This window comes from Chiloscyllium punctatum, chromosome 8 (genome assembly GCF_047496795.1).
Source record: "Chiloscyllium punctatum isolate Juve2018m chromosome 8, sChiPun1.3, whole genome shotgun sequence".
Taxonomy (NCBI): Eukaryota; Metazoa; Chordata; class Chondrichthyes; order Orectolobiformes; family Hemiscylliidae; genus Chiloscyllium; species Chiloscyllium punctatum.
The window spans coordinates 65423723-65446321 of NC_092746.1; the positions used below are offsets into that span (position 1 = coordinate 65423723).

At 39.3% G+C, this 22599-nt stretch overlaps 1 protein-coding gene across 8 annotated transcripts in view; it reads right to left on the reverse strand.

Annotated features, from left to right (window-relative positions):
• The window catches only part of LOC140480604 (E3 ubiquitin-protein ligase HECW1-like), a 467461-nt gene that overhangs the window by 9289 nt on the left and 435573 nt on the right, over positions 1-22599 (reverse strand). For all 8 annotated transcript variants that reach the window (XM_072575690.1, XM_072575692.1, XM_072575685.1 and 5 more), the window contains 3 exons: positions 22449-22563; positions 18275-18360; positions 17241-17353 (listed from right to left, as the gene is read on the reverse strand). In XM_072575690.1, the coding sequence (XP_072431791.1) occupies positions 17241-17353; positions 18275-18360; positions 22449-22563 (314 nt within the window). The remainder of the gene's footprint in view (positions 1-17240; positions 17354-18274; positions 18361-22448; positions 22564-22599) is intronic.

Here is a 22599-nt window from a genome sequence, read left to right on the forward strand (position 1 = left end):
CTTCCTTTTGCTACATGATAATTAGCAATAACTCACTTGAGGAAACTTTTAATGTGGAGGTTCAGTGTCCTGCAAAAATGTAGCTTCTGTGAACCACATTGAGAACTAGACAAAAATACACTCTCAACCATTCTGGTCGTTGCAGCAACACTGGATTCACTATCCTATTTCTTCATTCCCTCTGCTCATAATGATTAACTGTATTTTGTTGAGAAATTATGGAAATCCTAATTCTTAATATCTTTAAAACAGGCAAGCTAAGAGAGGACTGAGAGAAACAAGAGAATGTTGGGAGAGTCACTCATATACATGTAGCATTTCATTCCTGATCCTAGTTTGAGTTCCTCATTAAAATAAAATCCATAAATTAAGTTTTGAAAACAAATAAAGCCTCAGATCACTTTTGATTCTTGCATATTAGATTGACATCTGTTTCCAAGAGGAGAAAATTATATGACAGGTGGAAGAGTGCAGACTAGCAAATGGAAAGATTTTATAGCTTCTATTAAAGGAAAACAAAAATCAAAAAGGGCTAGAATTACAGATTTGAAGAGAGAGCCCTGCCAAAAAAGAGGTGGCACACCCTTCTTCCTGACTGTATTAAAAAAATCTCATTCATTTTAGTTCTTCCTCTTTAAGGGATGACACTTCAGAACTTCTAGCTAAAATATTTCCCTCTTTATATCGAAAAATGATGCCATTTCAGCAAATGCTGCTAAGTCTCACAGTTGTCAAGCTATTTCAATTATAAATTCCAGGGGTTATCAAATTAGATGTCATGGGTCCCCGGAGGCCTTGTCCAAATATTTCCAAGGGCTCCAGGAAATATTATGAAAGTGAACTGCCCAGGACCCTGGTTCAGAGGGAAGAGTAAGGGTATGAGCCATGGCTGGAATCTGGGTTTTGTTATGTGCACCATGCTAAAAACAAATTACAACTTGCATCCTGGATGAAGTCATCTGATCATGAGCATCAAATACAAAAGGTGGCAAACTTCTATCTCCATTTCCTTCCTACACTTTTGCCACACTGAGTGACAGACTAAAGTAGGAATTCTTCAAAGTGTTTTAAAAGAGGTTTGCCATAGGTTAGTCAATCTGGAATTACGTGAAGTGGAGATAATTTGACTTCCCTGATCTTCTTTAGGGCTCCTTAATGCTGTGGCTTCAAAGTGAAGTCTAACAGATAGACAATGCTCTGAATCGGGACTTGCTTCTTTTGTAGTAAAAATTGCTGCTCAATATTTGCATTGATGAACTGATGTTGATGTTTGCTGCATTAGGGAAGCTTTGTGTCAATTAGATTGTGCACAATACTGTCAAGTACCCTGCAGTTCAGTTTTGACGGCTCATATCATATCATTAGAAAATCCATTTGTAAAATTATGGCAAACCATAAAAGTAAGTCCATACCCAACACTAGCTTTTCAGCAAAATTCATTTCAGAACTGACACACACATCAGGTACATCAACAGTAATTTATGCAAAACCAGTAACAAGCACACAGATAACCTTGAGGCATCCAGTTCTTTAGAAAGGCTCTTTCAGGAAGGACTTCAACTGGATTTGTTTTATATTTTGGGTCTGTTCTACTATAAAGACTGTCAGCTATGGTTCAGTCAGCAGTAGTCTTGCCTCTGAGTTATATTGTTCTGATCACCAGTACCAAGTCCCACTCCAAGGTTAAGCAGAAAAATCTACACTAACACTCCAGTATTGTACTGATGGAGCACAGCACTGTTGGTAACACTATCTTTTGGATGAGACATTTAAACTAAGCTTTCTGCACATCAGGTGGATATAAAATATTGTATGGCACTATTGCCTGGCTTGCTGATCAATGTTAATCCCACAATCAGCATCACAGAGGTAGATTATCTGGTCATTACCACATTGCCATTGTTTGGAGCTTGCTGGCTGTTGTATTTCCGACATGACAACAATAAATACAGTTCACAAGTGCTTCACAAACTGTAATGTGTTTTGGAATGTCTGAGGTCTAGGAAGGGCCTGGGTAAATGCAATTCTTCTTTCAAGTCCTGCCTGTCAAACTGGGGTCCACTAATCAGAGACTTTGAAAAATAAGTAAGTTATAGTCTGAGGTAGGAATGAGTGAGAGTCAGGAGGCAGGAAAAGAGTGCAGCTACCAGATGTGTAGTGTAGCATAAGATGTCTACCTCACCTAACAGAAAGATAAAAGAACCTACATATATAACTGAAAAATGCCGAGCAGACACAAGCATTTCACTGATGCCTGAAAATAGATGCTGGTTTACTGAAAATCTTTATTAAAATGTTCCTTCCATGCAACACTTTCACACTATCAGTTTTAGGTTTTAAATGGGATACCCATAATTACTAATCCATTTGAAAAAGAGTCTATAAATAACAGGAAATCTTCTACCAGTATCAATTCTATTTTCTTTCAGGCTCTGTTCTGCATGCCTTCTTAATTTTAATGCAGCCTGAAAAAGGATTACTGGACCCAAAATATTAACTCTGCTTTCACTCCACAGTTGCTGCCAGAGCTGCTGAATTTCTCCAGGAATTTTTGTTTTTGATTCATCACTATACCAAGGTTTTCAGCCTCCTCATTTGAAGAATGTATTGCATCTATGATTGTAGCATCTGTCAATCCCATTGTGCAATGTATGACATTGTCCATATCTGTGTAAGTTTCCATTGTTATCTCTTAGCTGGAATTTCAATACCAGCCTCTCATGGGTGAGAGGAAAAATCCTTATCATTGGTCTGTTTGAACATGTTCCCCCTCGTTTTCAGCAGCTTGATAGATCATTTGAACCCAATATGGCTGAAGACAGTGAAACAGTCCAGTTTCAAGTACGATAATACTGTCCCATTATGAATGTTTCATGACGTGTGTAAGACCATTTTGGAATCAATTATCTGTCATTACTGAGACACCCTTACCACTTACTGTGCAGAAGATGATGCCTTGCCTTTTCTTGAATCTGTCCAACAACCCTGTGGCTCCAACTCCTTGTGGTCTAGCCTCTTTGCCAGGGTGACTCTTTGCTTATGTAGGATTGCCTGGAGATGAAAGTCTTTTCTTCTTGGGCCATCTTAAACTACATTAGCACATCATCACTGACACTGAGATAGGCAATTGTTCTCAATGTGTTGGCCTCGTGTGGGCAAACTCAATGCCGGGATCTCCCACTCCTTTGTAATGCCCATTTTCTGCTCCAAACCATGGTTTTCCACTTGTATCAACTTCATCTTCTCCCTGATCAACACCACTGTTAACTTTTGCCTAAGTTTAGCAATACCCATGGGCATTACAAATTCTTTTGTTGGGAGATCTTGATGTCAAATGATGGCTTGCTTAATGCTCTATAATTTTATGTTCTTTTGTAGTCAAACTCTATTAAGATTGTTGGCAGAGTCACAGGAGGCGCTCAGACAAGGTCAGATAATCTGGAGTTGCCAGTGTGGAATTTCAGCTTTCAAGAATATCATTCTATAGGATTTGCTACTCTGCCAACAGGAATATGTTTCGATATAATCAGAGTGTTGAGTCATTTCACTGTATCTGGAATTATAACCTTGTTGTTTGTGGGAGCTTGCATTGCCCAAATTGGCTGCAGATCCTATATTAATACAGCAACTAAATAAAGCACTTTTGACATCCTGCAGCTATGAAAGGTGCTATAAAATCAAGATTTTGCCTCCTATCTATTAATAGGCATGATCCCTAGGAGGAAAGAAATCTTCTGACATCTAATTGCTGCATCAACAGACCAACTCTGGCCAACATGACAAATGTTGCCAGTGAGAATCTGAAAGAAATCTATGGCTCTGATGAGCTTCATAGCAACTGAAAAACTGTTAATCTGAGATTGTGACTGTCATTAGACTCCAATAGAGGATAGAACTTGGTAATTGCTTTCATTGTTACCTGTGGTTGACAAAGACAAGACTTTTGGACTTGTTCAAGTAGATGTGCTTGGGTCTGAGCTTCAGAGTCCTGAGCTGAATTTAAAGCTGGAGTTTTGTGGTGCATTAAGGGATGGCAGGCAAGAAGCTGGGTTGAGCTATGGGGTTGAGAGTGAAAAAACAATGCCATTGCTTTCCTACTGCAAAGGCATTTAACCAGTAGCAGGTAAAATGCCTTACAGTCCTCCTGCTCAAAGGAAATTGAACCTCAAGAAGCTAGTTAAAAGTCATTTAAGAGCTTCTCCCCATTAGTGCTGGATTTTTCCCAACCACTGGCCAGTGAAGCATTCCCTGGTGGCAATGACTGCTTCCACTGGTTTCCATCAGTGCCACCATAAAATCCCTGTAATCAGGATCTGGGAGAGCTGGTGCATCTGCATTTCTTTTTTATCCCCCTATATTTAAATTCCTTTTCCCTCTTCCAAATCCATAACAGCCATTTGTAGTTCAAATGGAATGTCTGTACTAAGCAAAGTGGTCATTGGTGAGGAAGCAGCTGTTGTCAGCTGTTGGAAAACATTTCATTCAGAATGGGCGCAGGTAACAGCAGCAGAACAGTAATGCAAAATACATTATACAAGAAATTCAACACAAATAAACCAAAATTAATCATGCTCCATCCATCAGTTCTTTGATAGTTCCAAAGTGTGGCTAAATTGAGAAATAACCATTTTATAAAGACAAGCACCTAGAATGCACTATTGGGAAATCAATTTGTGTTGATTTGATCTGTGTTCTCTGTAGAGAAGGAGGTAAAATAATAATATGACTCAGATGTTTAAGTTAGGGAAGAAAATTTAATCAGGTAAATATAAATACTTGTTCCTCCACAAGGGAAAACTAGAATATGGAGATGAAAGGTTGAAGGAGAACAGAATTGGTTAAAAGGGCAATCCAAATATTCTTCATTTACAAAATGTTGTGAAGGCTGTTAATACAAAATCAGTTACAGTATTCAAAAAAGATGCAGTTAGATAGCTGGAAAATGAATATTTTGATGAATACTAATGAATTGCCACTACAATGGAAGAGTTTTCCTGGCCAATTAAATTGTAAGCAGTACTGATAGTCCAAAAGATCTACTTGCATTCCTATGTTCTTACTCTGTAATAAGATAGATAAAACTTTATTTTTATCCCTGTTACTGAAATCAATACTCCTTCCTCAGTACTCAGGAGAAAGGAACCAAAGCCAGAACAGAGAGGCTCATACCAATAAAGAGAGAAACAGAAGCAGTTGCCGGGACAGCAAGGCACATGCCAGGAGAGTGAAACACAAGGCCTTAAGATTGAGACAGAAACCACAGGAATGAGACACAAGCCAAAGAAATGAGTCAGAACTAGAAATGCAACACCTGTCAGGACATTCAGACAAAAAATGGGAACAGGGAAAGTACTTGTGCTGAATTTTGGTAATTACACCATCCATTGCTGAGTAGTTATTGTTCCACCCATTATTCGATAATGAAACAACAACTGAATTACTACTCGATGACATAGACAGAACATATCTTTTGTGGGAAAATATTGTGTGATATAGAGCACTGAAATATATACAATAGTTATGAATAATAATTGTTGAGAAATAGGTGGATGAGGCTGCTAAACTGTAAAGCTTAAGATCTCTCTGGATTCAAGAATAGGCCAGTTGGTAATCAGGGTAAGAGCTACTGCAAACTTCATCCATCAATTCCTGTACCTTCTGTGGAATATCAGTGGAACCCATTGCACAAATGATGTTGCTGAGCATTGGGACCCGCTCTACCAAAATTACAGGTATTAATCTCATTCACGTGGTAGCAAAAAACTGGCAAATGCCATCAGAAAAAAAAACTGGCAGAGAAAGGATTATGATAGAGTAGAAACAGAGAAAGTTAATAATTGAAAGATGGAAGTTTAAGATAATTATTAAAATACCAAGAGGGAGCTGATGAGAAGCTTTTATTGCATTCAATTGTTGTAATTGAATGCATTGCCCGAAAGGAGAATGGTAGTGGATTTAATTGTAACTTGCAAATGGGGAAATTACCTATAAAGGAAAAAGGGAACTGCATCGCTAATGGCAAGGAGTAAAAATGTCAACCAACTGGATCATACTTTCAAAGAGCTGGCACATGCCTATGAGGTGAAACAACCTCCTTCTGTGCCTTGATGCTAAAGATAAAAATGAATAAAATTTTGACTTAACATTAGTGCCCATATAATTCAACCATGTTTATAGCTTTCTTACTTTTCTCAACTAGTACTACCAGGTCAAGGATAGATTAGATTAGATTCCCTACAGTGTGGAAACAGGCCCTTCGGACCAACCAGTCCACACCGACCCTCCGAATATTATTCAAGAAAATTACATTTGATCCCAAACTCTTAAAATAATTTTCAAACATTCTGAAAAACAATGATAGATTCCACAATCCTTTCTAAAATAAATTACAACATTTCCTCAAGTCAGTGACAAAACATTGTAATCCTGTTTGGCAATTTGTGCAGAAGATCCATCTTCTAGGCTTGAACTCAATATATGTGAGTTTGTCTGACTAGAAGGTACACTCCAACCCAGAGTACATCTTCCAAATTTCTGTGTTGATTAAATTTAATATTTGAGTCCATCCATTTAATAGTGGGATATGATTGGTCAATTGTGTTGAGAGTGTGGGGCTTGATAATATTTGACTTGGAAATGATAATGAAATGTTGAAATTTCTTTTACAAGGTCTGTGTAATTTATAATTGTTTTCAAGAATGTTTGGAAATGACTAAGAGTTCAGGATTAGATGTAATTTTCTTCATGAATAATAAAGGATCTTGGCCCAAGTGACCTGGTGACCCTTGACCTGGTAGTATTATTAAGAAAGGTAAAAAGATGCTATGTGCTGGCACGTGCAAAGAACAGCTGCTGACAAAGACTGCTGGAGGAGGACCATAATTTGTGTAATGTTGCAGAAACAAAGAGAAAACAGACAGGAATATCAAAAGAGAATACAGAGAATTATTTTATGGAAAAGAAGTACAGTATATCACTCTCAGTAAGAGGTCAGTTCTTCTGTTTCGCAGAAAATGAGACAGGATTCCCTGGAGGCAGTGTACAAACTAGATTTTTAAAAAATCTAATGTCCAGAGGTGTTTTGGAAGTCTTCCTACCTGTGGGCAAGGAAGGCCGGGTTCAAGTCCCACCTGCCTTAGAGTGTGTGCTATAACATCTCTGAAGAGATTGGATTAAAATAAATATAGATGCCAGAGTTTGGATTTGTCTATGAATACTACGACTTATCTCTGCTCAATTTTTCAGCAATCCAATTTTCAGGCATCTTTCTGGCCAAGGACAACACATTATTTCAAATCAACAACATATTTAACCAACATGATAGTGATATTCCCTTTCCTGCATCCCTCCTTTCAGTCTCAGCCTCTGCCTTGTGTTAATTACCCATTTGGTTCTTCCCCTTTCAATCCCAATCAGTTTTGAGCAAATGACTAAGCTTCTTGTCTTTTAGCCTACTTTTAATAAATTTTAAAGACCATACTTCACTAAGCTGTCCTTCTGTTGCCTTCACCTCTGCATTTACCTCTCTGGCCAGGAGTCTTCCTTGAAATACCACTGTGACTTTAGGTGTTCAAAGTTTCCATTCTGCTCCCTGACTCAAGCTTACCTCTGTCCTGACTTGTAGCACTTCATTATCTTGGTTGCGATCCAAAGACTTGCATGAAAGCCACTGATTATCTTGCTGCTCTTGTAGGTTAGCAGACCAACCTGTGACTTGCTACCCAGCAACACAACATTATATTCCACTTGCCTTCAGCTTCTTCCCCATCAGTATCCAAGCTCAGCAGCTTCTGCGATTTCTGGTACCTTCAGCATAATAAAACACATCTTCCCCTCCATTTTCAGCCTTCCCTCTATAATAAGCTAGCCCATTCTCCAATCAACCCATCGTTAACTCTCCTTCCTTCAGCACCTTCTTTTGCAAGCATAGCAGATATAACACCTCTCCTATTACCTCCTCTCTTCTTATCATCTTGCATGCCAAACACTCCTTCATGCAAAGAAAAAAAATTAGTACTTCTTTCAATTTAGTTTACTATATTCACTGCTCACAACCCCATCTTCTCAATTATGGGAAGGCCAAACACAGATTGCATTATTGCTTTGTGGAACACTGAATGTCAGGCTGCAAATGTGATTCTGAACTTTCAGTCCCCTGACATTTTCATTGCCTACTCTGACACACTAGTGCGCAACCCCCAGTACTGTTCCAGTTAAGCTCAATTAAGCTGGAGGAAGAGTACATCATCTTTTAATTAGCTTTCTATACTCAATTATATTACACAGTTTCCAATCATAAAAATGTACTTTTCCCAGAAATATTTAGCAATTTATTTTTGTCCAAACATACCATTGTTCATAAAACAGTCAAAAGAAAGTTACTTCATTCTCATTTGGAGTTACAAATTACCACATTACCCAATATATATGGTCATAAAGAGAACTACTAATCAACAGCACTATGGCTTTTCTGCTCCTGAGTGAAATCAAATCTATAATAAAGCTTGTAGTTCTTTTATCCCAGTTGCAATAGCAAAATTCCTGTTCTTATTTGCACCAGAATTTTTATAAATCAATTTTGTTTCATATTTTTTCTACTGACAGCAAAAGAAAATTCCAATTCTGTCTCATATCTCTTTTCTACAGCAATAAGGAGTGGAAAATGCACAACCATTTTGACACACAATGAGTAATTCAAAATTACAGATGACTGCTTTGTTTTAATGCTTCCTTGCTGTTTCTTTCTTGCTGGCTCTCATACGGCTCTGAAAATCCAAATAACCACAGCTGAACCATTCCAGATACAACATTTCAAATGATGAATAGGTACAGACTATACACAAAGTCAGTTGTAGTAGGGGTAGAAGCCACATGATTACTGCAAGCAAATCAGCACATTAAATACAATTGCATTTCTCCAATTAGGATTGGCTCAAAGTCAAGGGTTATCGTCCATGCAGCAGTAGTGTTGATAAGGTTGTAATATTCATGTTGAAGCCAATAAGCACACAGGTCTGAACCAGTTTGATGAATACATGTGAGGACAACATCACACTCAGCTTTCTCTTTGAAGTATGAGCCAGACATTCAGTAATATAAAATCCCTTAAGCACAATGACATACAGCATTTTGTATATTTTACTTCTCTTTGTACATCTCTTGAAACTATCCTTCCACGAAAATCACCACAAGCAATTGCTGCTATCACTAGAGATCAATCTTTGGTGCTTCCAGACTCTTTGATAGTTTCTTTCTTTTTTTATATAATTCATTCATGAGCCAGCACCATTGCTTATCCCTAGTTATCCTTGAGGTGCTGCTGAGTTGTCATCTTGAACCACTACAGACCTTGTGGTGACACAGGCCAGAGATTCATCAAAAGCTGGCTGTGTCAAATTCAGAGAATTTTATTTGAGGTGTTTCTCTCCCGTGAGCCCTCACGACTTATCTCACACAATCCTTCGTACCAAGTCTTTGTGGTGCCTATCTTACACTTGTCAGTGGAGGAGGTACTTGCATTGGCATCATATTTAAAGCCCAACTGTACACCAGGTCAATTGCTGCCATCTATCAAAAAGCCTTCACAGTCCATGTCATTGTTTTGGGACATAAATATTAAATGATTCCAAGGGCATACAGGTGGAATATTATCTCACATTCAGACATGTGTTTCACATCATCATCTGTCTGATCAAGTGTTATTTTAACTGCAGCTACAAGAATTAATTTATGTAGGCTATCTGGTCTTAGTGCCATACAATGTTGGGACCCAGCACATATAGAGGCCATCTGGTCCACTGACCCTCTGAAAAGTCACTAACCAATCACCCTACCTTATCCCCATAACCCTGCATTTACTATGGCTAATCCACCTAGCCAGAACAACCCTGAACACTATGGGGAATGTAGCATGGCACCTGCACCCAACCTCCACATCTTTGGACTGTGGGAGGAAAGCAGAGCAATTGCAAGAAACCCACACAGACATGGGGAGAATGTGAAAACTCCACACAAATAGCAACCCAAGGCTGGAGTTGAACCTGCATCCTGGGTGTTGCAAGGCAGCAGTGATAACCAGTGACTCTATGATTCTAGGTTTCTGCCTTGTCTTTCCCTAATGCATGGCATAGCAATAGTATATTCTCATTGCTGTGTATGCAGCTGGTACAGGGTGCAGTTGTGACATTGAAACAGCACAGTCCAAAAAGACAAGGTATGGCAGAGACTTTGTGAGCATCCAAGGAGACGCAAAGTGAGTGACTGTTAAGAGAGCAGCTAAAAGGCATGATAAAGCTGTTTGTCCCTGTGCTAAAGGGACCTTTCAGCAGAATTACAATAAAAGATGTTGGTGCACTCCAGTGTATAGTACCACCAACACCAGTGTTTTAAGTTAGACAAGATATTCTATGATGATGTGGTGATGTTTGTGTGACTGTGATGCCACTCTCTGTGGATGAAGGGGACAGTTGCACGCTACCCAATCATTGTGCCTTATGATGTTAGGGAATGTTGGCCATGATGGAATAAGCAGACAGCTGGAGGTACCAAGTTCCTGTTCTGACTTACATGTTGCTGAAGAGTTACCCAATGTCACATGGAGAATAGTAAACCTCGTATAAATGAATCAAGAATATGTAATGATACAATGTTAATACACGCAAATAAGCTACTTGCCACATACTAATGACATTCTTGTCTCATCACTGAAACACAGAACATAGAACATTACAGCACAGTACAGGCCCTTTGACCCGTTTTTTGCACCAACCTGTGAAACCAATCTGAAGCCCATCTAACCTACATTATTCCATTCTTATCCATATGTCTATCCAATGACCATTTAAATGCCCTTAACGTTGGCAAGTCTACTACTGTTGCAGACAGTGTGTTCCATATCCCTAGCACTTCCTGAATAAAGGGACTACCTCTGACATCTGTCCTATATCTATCACCCCCAATTTAAAGCTATGCCCCCTTGTCCTAGCTATCATCATCCAAGGAAAAAGCCTCTCACTGTCCACCCTATCTAATCCTCCAGGTGAAAGGGAATATGATGAAGGGCTTTTGCCCAAAACATCAATTTTGCTGCTCTTCAGATGTTGCCTGACCTGCTGTGCTTTCCCAGCACTACTCTAATCTATCTAATCCTCTGATTATCTTATATGTTTCAATTAAGTCACCTCTCAACCTTCTTCTCTCTGACAAAAACAGCCTTAAGTCTCTCAGCCTTTCCTCATTAGACATTACTTCCATACCAGGCAACATCCTAGTAAATCTCCTCTGAACCCTTTCTGAAGCTTCCATATACTTCTTATAATGCGGTGACCAGAACTGTAAGCAATACTCCAAGTGCGGCTGTACCAGAGTTTTATACAGCTGCAGTATGACCTCACGGTTCCAAAACTCAATCCCTCTGTTAATGAAAACTAACACACCGCATGCCTTCTTAACAACCCTATCAATCTGGGTGGCAACTTTCAGGGATCCATGTACATGGACACCGAAATCACTCTGCTCATCTACATTACCAAGAATCTTACCATTAGCCCAGCACTCTGCATTCTTGTTGCTCCTTCCAAAGTGAATCACCTAACTCTTCTCCGCATTAAACTCCATTTGCCACCTCTCAGCCCAGCTCTGCAGCTATCTATGTCCCTCTGTAAACTATAACATCCTTTAGCACTATCCACAGCTCCATCAACCTTAGAGTCATCCGCAATTTTACAAGGTGAAAACAATAACTGCAGATGCTGGAAAGCAAATACTGGATTAGTGGTGTTGGAAGAGCACAGCAGTTCAGGCAGCATCCAACGAGCAGCGAAATCGACGTTTCGGGCAAAAGCCCTTCATCAGCAATTTTACTAACCCATCCTTCTACTCCCTCATCCAGGTCATTTGTAAAAATGACAAACAGCAGTGGACCCAAAACAGATCCTTGCGGTACACCACTAGTAACTGAACTCCAGGATGAACATTTCCCATCAACTACAACCCTCTGTCTTCTTTCAGCTAGCCAATATCTGATCCAAACTGCTAAATCACCCTCAATCCATGCCTCTGTATTTTGTGCAATAGCCTACCATGGGGAACCTTATCATATGCCTTACTGAAATCCATATACACCACATCAACCACTTTACCCTCATCCACCTGTTTGGTCACCTTCTCAAACTGTGGGTGCAACTTCCAATTATTTTTCTCTCTATGTCGAGATGTCAGTTTTGTGATCTAGCCATGCTTTCCCAACTAATACACCATTCCCCATGTTATTAAGGTGCTGTAAAAGGTTCACCCACATTATTAGGGAGGGAAATCTTTGATTTGACCCAGCGACACTGAAGGACTGGCGATATATTTCCAAGGCAGGATGGTGAGTGGTTTGGGGAGGAGCTTACAAGTGATGGTGTTCCTATGTATCTGCTGTCCTTGTCCTTCTCAGTGGTGGAGGTTTGCTTTCCCTTTTAAATTAATTTTCACATTCTGTTCCAATCGAACTGCTAACTCACAGGCTGTCAATGTACAGTTCTAATGTATTAACTTTTTGAACTTCCCTACGATACTTATTTCAAATTTGCATTTCAAATTCGCATATCAAATGACAGAGACAAAAATCTTGAGTCGGAGGAGTGGAGAAAATGAGCTGTTCCCTAGAAGTGGCTGGATCAGCTTAGTTTTGTCCCACTCTTTGCTTAGTACCAAAATCTGGCTGGGACCCTAGGTCTTCTGAATGGCAAGAATACTGGAATATGGAACATTCCTTGAGGCCTGACACATATTTTGTATTGGATAATCAATCTGAGAAGGGATTCATTACCTTTAAAATGATGATAATTCTCCTAAAGAATTTATGACATTTTTGTCTCTTTGAGAATCCCCAACATAGTTACTGGCACAATAGACACTTGTATATGTCCGCATCATTCACCTCAATTACTGGTTGATCAAACATGGATGTGCTGCCCTGCTGCACTTCTCGAGATCGAGCCAACACCCTGGGATTTCAAATATGCAAAACATTTGAGGGTTTCTCTCCATGAGGCCTCACAGAGTTGGTGAAATTAATAGAACCTGAGTATATCTGTTTCTGAAGTTTTTGTGCCATTGATTCTCAATATACTTAGATTTTCAATTCAGAAATGGAAATATGACTGGGGACAGTGAAGGTTGAACAATAATAATTATTTTCAAAATAAATTGTGCTCTTATGTGCAACTAAGTGAAATACAGATGCTTTAATTAAGAAGCTTTCATTTTAAAAAACATAAAAGCCATATGTTTATAGCAGTCAGTTAAGGTCTCATTACATGTGTAAAATTGTCTGCTGTATTCTGTGGTGTTTAGCTACTGTGGGGTCTGGTTCTTTAAACATTTTTTTATTAATTTAATTTCCTCAATTTGTTCTGCCCTGTAAATCTAAATAGGTAACTGTCATCTCTCACTCATCTTTTGCTCGTTCAGTCTTTGTCATAATCCCTGCGCAATTGACAGTGGAGATTAAAAGTGCACTCAGCTGACAGAAAAGCAAATACCTGCTTCGATTTACAATTTGCTGTACAAGAGAACCTGAAGTCTAATTTATCTTTCGTTTTATTTTGGTACAGAATTTTCTTTTTAAGGCTTAATAGCTGCACACACATGTGCAATGAAGTGTAAACATTCCCCTGCTGCCCACTCTTCAATAACTCTGATATCCACACAAGAACCCAATAAATTAAAAATAAATTGCAAACACAATGTTAAGTCTGTGGGCTATGTAGGTTGATGACAGCAGGAGAGCTGCAACACTGGCAATTTCATGATCCCACAGTCAATTTGGCTGAGGTACACAGGAGCAAAGGAAAAGCTTCACTGGGAATGATTCAGCCTTAAGACATAGGTATTGTCCCATCTGAGATCCATTACTTTCTTTGGAGAAGGGTGTTGCCAAGTTGCTGGCTTCACTATCTCCCAGTTTGAAAGGTAAGACTTCCACTTGGTCTCTTTTCCTGTGGGAATTCTCATAATTGCATCCTTGAAGTGGAGCCTTGTGATTGGATTTTCCCTTCTGAGTTAGGAGCATAGAATTGGGACACTTAGAGTCATAGAATTATACAGCATGGAAGCAGACCCTTCGGTTCAACACGAACACAGACCAGACATCCTACACCAGTCTAGTCCCATTTCCCAGCATTTGGCCCATATCACTCTAAACCATTCCTACTCATCAACCCATCCAGATGCCTTCTAAATGTTATAATTGTACCAACTTCCACCACTTCATCTGGCAGGTCATACCATACACACACCACTCTCTGTATGAAAAAGTTGCCCCCTGGTCCCTTTTAAATCTTTCTCCTATACCTTAAACTTATGCCCTCTAATTTTGGGTTCCCTTACCCTGGGGAAAATACCTTGGTTATTCACCCTATCCATGCCCCTCGTGATTGTATAAACATCTATAAGATCACCCCTCAGCCTTTGCTGCTCCAGGGAAAAAAAGCCCCAGCCTATTCAGCTTCTCCCTGTAACTCAAACTCTCCAAATCCAGCAACATCCTTGTAAATCTCTTCTGCATCCTTTCAAATTTAACATCTTTCTTCACTCTGCAAACCCTACCATGAAAAAAGTGGCCAGAAAGGTTGCATATTTGATTTGGGATGACAGTTCCCTGGGAGATAGGCTTGGTGACTCAGGAATGAGTGTGCAGGCTATCTAGAGCAGATGTGGGCTGTGTGCATGGCTTGTCTTGGTACACTGGCACATGTTGAGTTTTAGTAAAATATCTCTCCAGCCCTCATCTCCGATGACATTCTTTAAGCCCTAACCATGTCAACCCATGGCTCTTCGTGCCCTCTATTCCATTCTTTGTCCTTCTGCACATTCCCAAAGCTCTCTCATGCTCTCTGTGCCAACCATGCTCCATTCCCACCCCATTACCTTTACAGTCCCTATACCAAATTAGTACCAACCTCTCTTTACCAGTCAGAGCATTGAGTACAGGAGTTGGGACATCATGTTATGGCTGTACAAGACATTTCAGGCCACATTTGGAGTGCTGCATACAATTCTGGTAGCCCTGCTACAGCAAGGATGTTAGTAAACTGGAAACGATGTAAAAAAGATTGACTAGAATGTTACCAAGACAGGAAGGTTTGAGTTATAAGGAGAGGTTGGATAGACTGGGACTTTTTCCTTGGAGTTTAGGAGGCTGAAGGGGTGACCTTATGCGTAAATCACGCAGGGCATAGATAAAGTGAATAGCTAAGGTCTTTTCCCCAGTTTATGGGGGCTCAAAACTAGAGGACATAGGTTTAAGGTTTAAGGTGGGAGTGGAAAGATTTAAAAGAGACCTGAGGGGGAACATTTTTACACAGACGGTGGTGCATCTCTGGAACAAACTGCCAGAGGAAGTGGTACAGACAGGTACAATAAAGGGCCTATTTCATGCTGTATGACTCTATGACTTTGCTCAACCATTCCCCAATCTTTTGTCCTTATACACACCAGACCAACTCACCTTGTATCTATCATGGCCAGACTCATGCAGAGATGAGACTAAATAAAATTCTGTAAAATATCAATGTAAGTGCCTATTACAGACCTTGCTATATTGAAATAAAACTCAATTTGGATTCATTTAAATAAATAAAACCTTCATAATAACAAATATTTCATTAAAATACATAATCCCTCATGAGAACAAAATTTGAAATTCACCGTCACACGTCAAAACCTATAACCCAATAAACTGAGAAACTACAGGCATCCTACTGTGATAATGAGCAGCTTTAAAGTTACTAATGCAGCCCTAATTCAATGGTGGTGATTTTAAGGCCGTGTCAACAGACCAAGTGAAATAGCAAATAGTCTTTTCTTTTTAAACAGTCCAGATATTTTGTTTCAAGATTTAAAGGAAGGGATTTTTAAATGCCTTTACAGCTTAGCTCCCTTTTCATGGCTTCTTTACGTATTTGACAGCTCCATTTGAAAGGATCTCTTCACACTTTCAACAGATCTCTCTGACAGATCATATGGTACTTTTGACAAGTTCCTTTGTCAGGTGCTTCTGACCGTTCTGAGAGTTGACTTTCACAGGTCTGCTGACAGATCCAAAGAGCTTAACATTAATGGGTTTATGAAGTTTTTACATCCATTAATGCTAATGTCTAACAATTCAAAAGGATATCTGACTTACCTCAAATGTGGCCTGACTTCTACCAAAAGTATATTACATTAACTGGATGCGACTCTGTACTAAAGGGGTAACCTGGCAATCTAAATGAAAGTTCAGAACTGCTCTTACCAGGTCTGATCCGTATACTTCAGGTTTCACACAAGGGGAAGGGTCCAGTAGAGTCAGCTGTTGATTTGAATGGCCAAATGGCTCCAGCACAAAACATGCCCCAACCCTATTCCTGCTCCTGTGAAAATAGGTAGTGCCACGTTTGGGGGTAGGACTTTTCATTTTTCCAATGAAAAAGTGCCTCTGCATTGTGGCAAAAATCTGGGCTTTGATATTTTCAAATCCCACTTGATTTTCTGCAAAATTTGGTCCCATTCCTTACCACTGGAACTCAACCCCTGACCCACTAGAAATTATGAGCTATTTCCTTGATGATCTTAAGAAATTCATTAATACTTCTCCTTTGTATTTGAGATTTAAATTAGTCATTACTACAATTTATAGTGAAACCCTTAATTACTGCCACGATGAGTATGTTTTGGGGTTAATTCCCAACTGTACTGCTTTATGTAGACATTAAGTCATTTATTTTGAACAGATTTTTTAACTGTTCAAGATTTATAGAAAGACTTAATATCAATGAATTAACTCACTCATTAAAAATAGAGCAGAGCAGAAATTATACCCCCAGTGTAATTTACTGTTAAACTTAGAAGTCATACACCATGATTCCATTTTCTATAAATTGTTATAAATGTTAGTTCTTGATGTCTCTGACAATAAACCAAAAACATTTGCTGCCTTATTTTTCTACTTACTTCAAGAATGGTAAAAAGTAAATTAGCCAAATTGCTGATTGGTATTAATCCCTGGGTATAAACTTGTAATTCTTTCTTAAAGGGGGAGGAGAGCTGAAATGTCTCCCAGCAAATATGTAAGAAGCAGCAATGATGTGGGGTTTTGAGCAATCAAATACTCTTTGTCATTAAAACCTTCCTACAGAATTTTTACAGTATCTAGGCCATTGCTACATGTAAACTATATGTTCATTAATTCTTTGCAATTTCTTGACAAATACCTTGGCAGTGATGTTACTTTGCCCCATTTCTCGATGCAAAATCGTCTCAGTCCATTGCTCCCTCTAAGTGCGGCAAAGCCTTCATAAGGTATACTGGATGTTCCTGTTACAAACTTTAAAAAAAAGAAGTTTCCTAAATAAACGCACAGACATAAATTCCATTTACAGAAAGTGTGACTCGTATGTCCTATAGGTTGAAACTCATTATATAACCATCTTTAGAAATATAGCATTTGTTTGTCCGACCTCATTTTGTACTGAGATTCAGGCAGACTTGGTCTTGAGTTGTCTAAAGGCTTTAGGACCCTCGAGCGGCCTTGTAATAATGTCACAGGACTGCTCTTCACTGAGCATAAATAGCATAGTGTGGGCTCAGTTAAGAGCAACAACAGCTAGGTGAGAAGCCTGAAGTCTAAACATATGAATATTAGAAATATATGCAGAGAAGCATGTGGAGTAGACCAACTAGTACTCAGCAGTAGAGTTCATGGAATAGTCTTTCAGTATTGTAACAATAAAATTAGAGCCTAATATATTTTGGAATACCATTTATTGTTACATTTCATCTTAATATAAACAGTATTATACAGTAGACCAAGTCTGAAGATAGTTCCCGACCTCGCCTTCCCTTTGACCAATCTGTTTTGCACATGAATATTTGAATGTACGGTCACAACCACACAAGGGAGTCAACATTAATAGTCATAAAATAGTTTAATCAGCAGAGCTGCTTTGTTCTTGCAATCAATTGTATATTGTGACTTGTCATTAACATTCCAGGTTATAAATTAACAAATGTAATATTAATTGGCAGATGTTAAATGTACTCTTATAACATCAGTCTACGACTTTAACAGAACTATTAACCTATTTAAAATAAGCAGATTATTTCCCTTATAAAAATAGAGTTGTAAGAAACATTAAATAAATGCTTAAAAACATATGTTAGCAAATATTGTTGACATTAATCCCCAGACCTCGGAACCACATGATATTGAAGAAAGACTTTGTTTGCAGTCACCGCTATTGTGTACCTGTAAAAGTCGAAGCCGCTGTTCATTATTGAAGTGTTCCACAGCTGTCCAGAACCATTTTATTACAATGTGACCATCATGGTAACCTGAGGAAGGGGCACAGGTAAGAACAGATGATCAGCAATTACCTTTGTAACATCAGTCAGCAGGATCATCCTGCTAGATCTGAGCTTTAACAATTGTCTTGATTAACACTTCCATTTTTCTTTAGAGGACTAAGATGGCACAGGTGTAAGGCATAAGAGATTTGAATGCATAAATGTAAACACATCTCTTTCAGTTTTGTAGAAAACAGATTTAATTGATTATAAGCCGTAGTTATAATGTGTAGGAAAATGACTTTAAATCAAAATATTGTGTATCCACAATTTTGTAGTATTTGACCCTTTGGAAGTAATTTAGACATTCTTGTTATGGTATATGGACTTCAGGGCATGATATGTATCACTGTGATTTGCTAAAATAGCAACATAATCACCTCACAACAAAAGATTTGCTGGGATGCAGAAGATTTATGGGATTAAGAGAGACGTAGGAAAATAATCATGAATGAGAACTCGACATGATGGGTCACAAAGAACATTATAGCATGGAGATACATAGGGATTAGCATTGTGTCCACTGCTCATTCTGTCTCTATTAATCATCATGGAAATGAGAAGGCACTAAGTAGTTATCAATCTGAGAGTAAATTGTGTAGAAAGCCCCAATATTTTAGAGATGCAATTGTAATTTAGAAGATCTAATGAGATTGAGCAAATGGTGAATTATTTTTAATACGGATAATTTGATTGCAAAATAAAATTCATAGTTCGACTTGTAATATTAAATATGAGTAGCCACAATTGCAGGCAAGGTTTAGCAGTGGTCGAAATGAATTGTGTTTGGGAAGCGAGTTGGAAATTGAAATGATCTCAGCAGTGCATTTATAAATGATTAACATCAATAAATATTTGAACTTACTCCCCATCTCTTAGAAAAATCTCAAAATGCTTCCCAGGCAAAACTCCATTTTTAATGCAAATACGTTTGTTGAGCAGGCAAATGTGGGAGCTATTTTGTTGATAACAGGATTTTATAAACAGCATCGAGGCAAATGACTGATTAAATCAGTTGGGGCAGAAAGACTTCACATTGCACCATGCACCTGAATTAATGGAACAGGCAATGACAGCGTATGTTTAATTCTCGGCATGTCTCTTTGCAGCATCATCCTAAATTGTACACTCAGGCACAGGAGTGGGGCTTGAATCCATTGTCAATTAGAAGTGAGCAGATTACAAACCAAAACAGATACTATAGAAGATAAGACAAAGGGAATCATTATGTTTAAATCCAAATACAGTATGGAACCAATGAAGCAGTTGGTTCATGGAATACTCTTTCATGTCTGGGACATGAGTGTCAATCTAGTCAGTTTTAAAGTCATCTCTCTGTTCATTTGTGGATCCTACATAAAATGCTGGAGAGTAAATTTGGCTGATTTTGGATATAAATTGGGACAAATTCAATCATCAAATCATATTGGACATTAAAGGGTGCAAGTACTGGAAAGCTTAAACCAAAGTGGAAAAAGCTGAAGATGCACCGCAGGCCTATCAGAATTTTGGAAACCAGTCTTTCCTTTTCCTGGATTCACTGAAATTTTTTCAAAAAGCCAATAAGCATGTGCCAAGCCGGAGGCTGGAGGAACGCAGCAAGCCAGGCAGCGTTAGGAGGTGGAGAAGTCAACGTTTCAGATGTACCCCTTCTTCAGGACCGGGGGTAGTGTAAGGGGAGCTGCACATAAAGGGTTGGGGGAGGCAGGTGGTGAAGTGGGGATAGGTGAAGACAGGCAGAGAGTACAACCTGGTTGGTCAATGGGAGGGATGAATCTAGTAGGTGGCTGAGAGGAATGACATTGTTCTTTCCAACATGACCATCCTCAGCCTCCTCCATTGCCACAACAAACCAAACCGCAAATTGGAAGAACAACACCTCATCTTCTGCCTGGGCAGCATACAGCACAGATGACTCAACATTGAGTTCTCCAATTCCCATCCCTGACTCCCTACCCATCCCCCGACTCCCTTCCCAGCCCTTCCCCATCTCTTCCACTCCTTCCTGCCACCTGCTGGATTCATTCCTCCCATTGACCAAGCAGGTCATACCCTCTGCCTGCCTTCATCTATCCCCACTTCATCCCCCAGCTCCCACCACCCCCTTTATCTGCAGCTCCCCTTACACCCACCCCCCAGTCCTGAAGAAGGGTTACACCCGAAATGTCGACTTCTCCACCTCCTGATGCTGCCTGGCTTGCTGCATTCCTCCAGCCTCCTGCTTATCTATTTTGGATTCCAACATCTGCAATTTTTGTCTCTAATAAGAATATGCCGTCATATTAGAGCGTTCTCTCAGTTACTTACCCTTTACTGTATCTGCTCCTCTCAAGCAGCAAAGTCTATGAAGACTTTGAGAACCCACTTTTGTTTTTAATTAGGTAGGGAAACAATATCCTTACCAATTAGCAGGAATCTCCAATAAAAATACAGATCAGTGACTGTACCTTCCTGGAAGCAGTCATAATTTCCTGCTTCTGTCCACAAAGTGATGTTTTAGGGCATTATCTCTACCACAATCGCAACCCTAGAATATCGGCCATCAGATATTGGGGATTAGTCAATTTTTAGCCTGTTAATTTCTCCAATATGTTTCCTTTGTTGCGTTATTGATGTTAAATTGCTCTCACTAATCTCACAAGTATCTTTATTCTCCATTTTTTTGTGGAATACTTATTGTGTCTGTTATTATGAACGCAGATACAAAGATCTGGATTTTTCAGGAATTGGAAATAGGGACTACTTCTGTGTTCCAATCCTGCTTTAAGAATGCACGTGAAGATTTTCAAACCTTCAGCCAAACAAAGCCTCGAGGATAGGCTCATCATTCAATCTTGGGATGGTATATGGGCGTCCTTTCTGGAAGGCAAATGTGTGATTGGCAGATCCACCAGCCAAGGGATAAACACAAGTAAATTTGTGTTTCTGTCTTAAAGGCCACAGATGCCTATTTTCTGGAGGACAGCCATCGAGTAAAAGGTCAGCAGCAGTAGCGTTTGGGACCCAGCATAGGTCCATAATGGGGAGAGATACACAACATATTGGTGCTTGCCCTGACCTGAGGTTGCTCACATTGCAGTATGTAGTGATGAACCAGCATTAAAAAACAATAGTGCCATGTTGCATACTTACCATCTTCTACCCATACCCTGACCCATTTAAAGATCCAGCTCAAACATTTGCCATCCTTACTAATTTCTTAATTCCAATTGTAATTTCTCCTGCCATAGCCTCCAAGAGACTTACATTTAATTTCACTATTGTCTTCCTTTTCTTAGATTACTTACAGTGTGGAAACAGGCCCTTTGGCCCAATAAGTCCAAACTGACCCTCCGAAGAGCAACCCTACATTTACCCCTTCACCTAACACTACAGGCAATTTAGTATGGCCAATTCACCTGCGCATTTTTTGAACTGTGGGAGGAAACCAGAACACCTGGCAGAAACCCACGCAGACACGGGGGGAATGTGCAAACTCCACACAGACAGAATTGAACCTGGGTCTCTGGCGCTGTGAGGCAGCAGTGTTAACCACTGTGCCACTGTACTTGTTCTTTCAAGCTTTTCTACACATCCTTTTCAATCTATTCTAATATTTCTTGCTAATTTCCCTTACAGTCTATTTACCCCTTTATTTATTTTTGACCATTCTTTGCTGGTTCCTAAAATCCTTCCATGCTCAGGTTTACTACTTTTCTTGGCAATGTTGAAAACATCATTTTTTTTAATCTATTAGCCCTTTCGTTAGCCACTCGTGGATTACTTTTTCCTGTACGAATCACATGATTACAATTTTTCTCCAAACAGGAAACAGAAGAAATGCTCCTGTAACTTTTTCGTGAAAATAGCATTAGGTTGTCCGTAAAATTATTGCCATTCTTTGGATCGCAGCTTCCTTGGAAGAAGGAATCATCCGTATAAGTTTATATCCTGCATTTAGTTAAGTTTGGATTGCACAGTATCATGTATTGCACAAGTCCAGCTGGAATTAGTTATCCACTGTGTCAAATGTATTGACCAGAAAAAATAATGTTAACTGTCACCTATTGAGGACTGAGAAGTAAAGGTATACTCACCACTCCGGTATTCTGTATTATTGCGCCAGTCATTTTGGTCAATCTCTGCTGTTCCTGCAATGACCAATTCCAACTCTCGGGCATCAAATACAGATACAAGTCGTGAATCCACCACCTGTAGCACAAAATTTACTGTTAACTTACTGAAAGT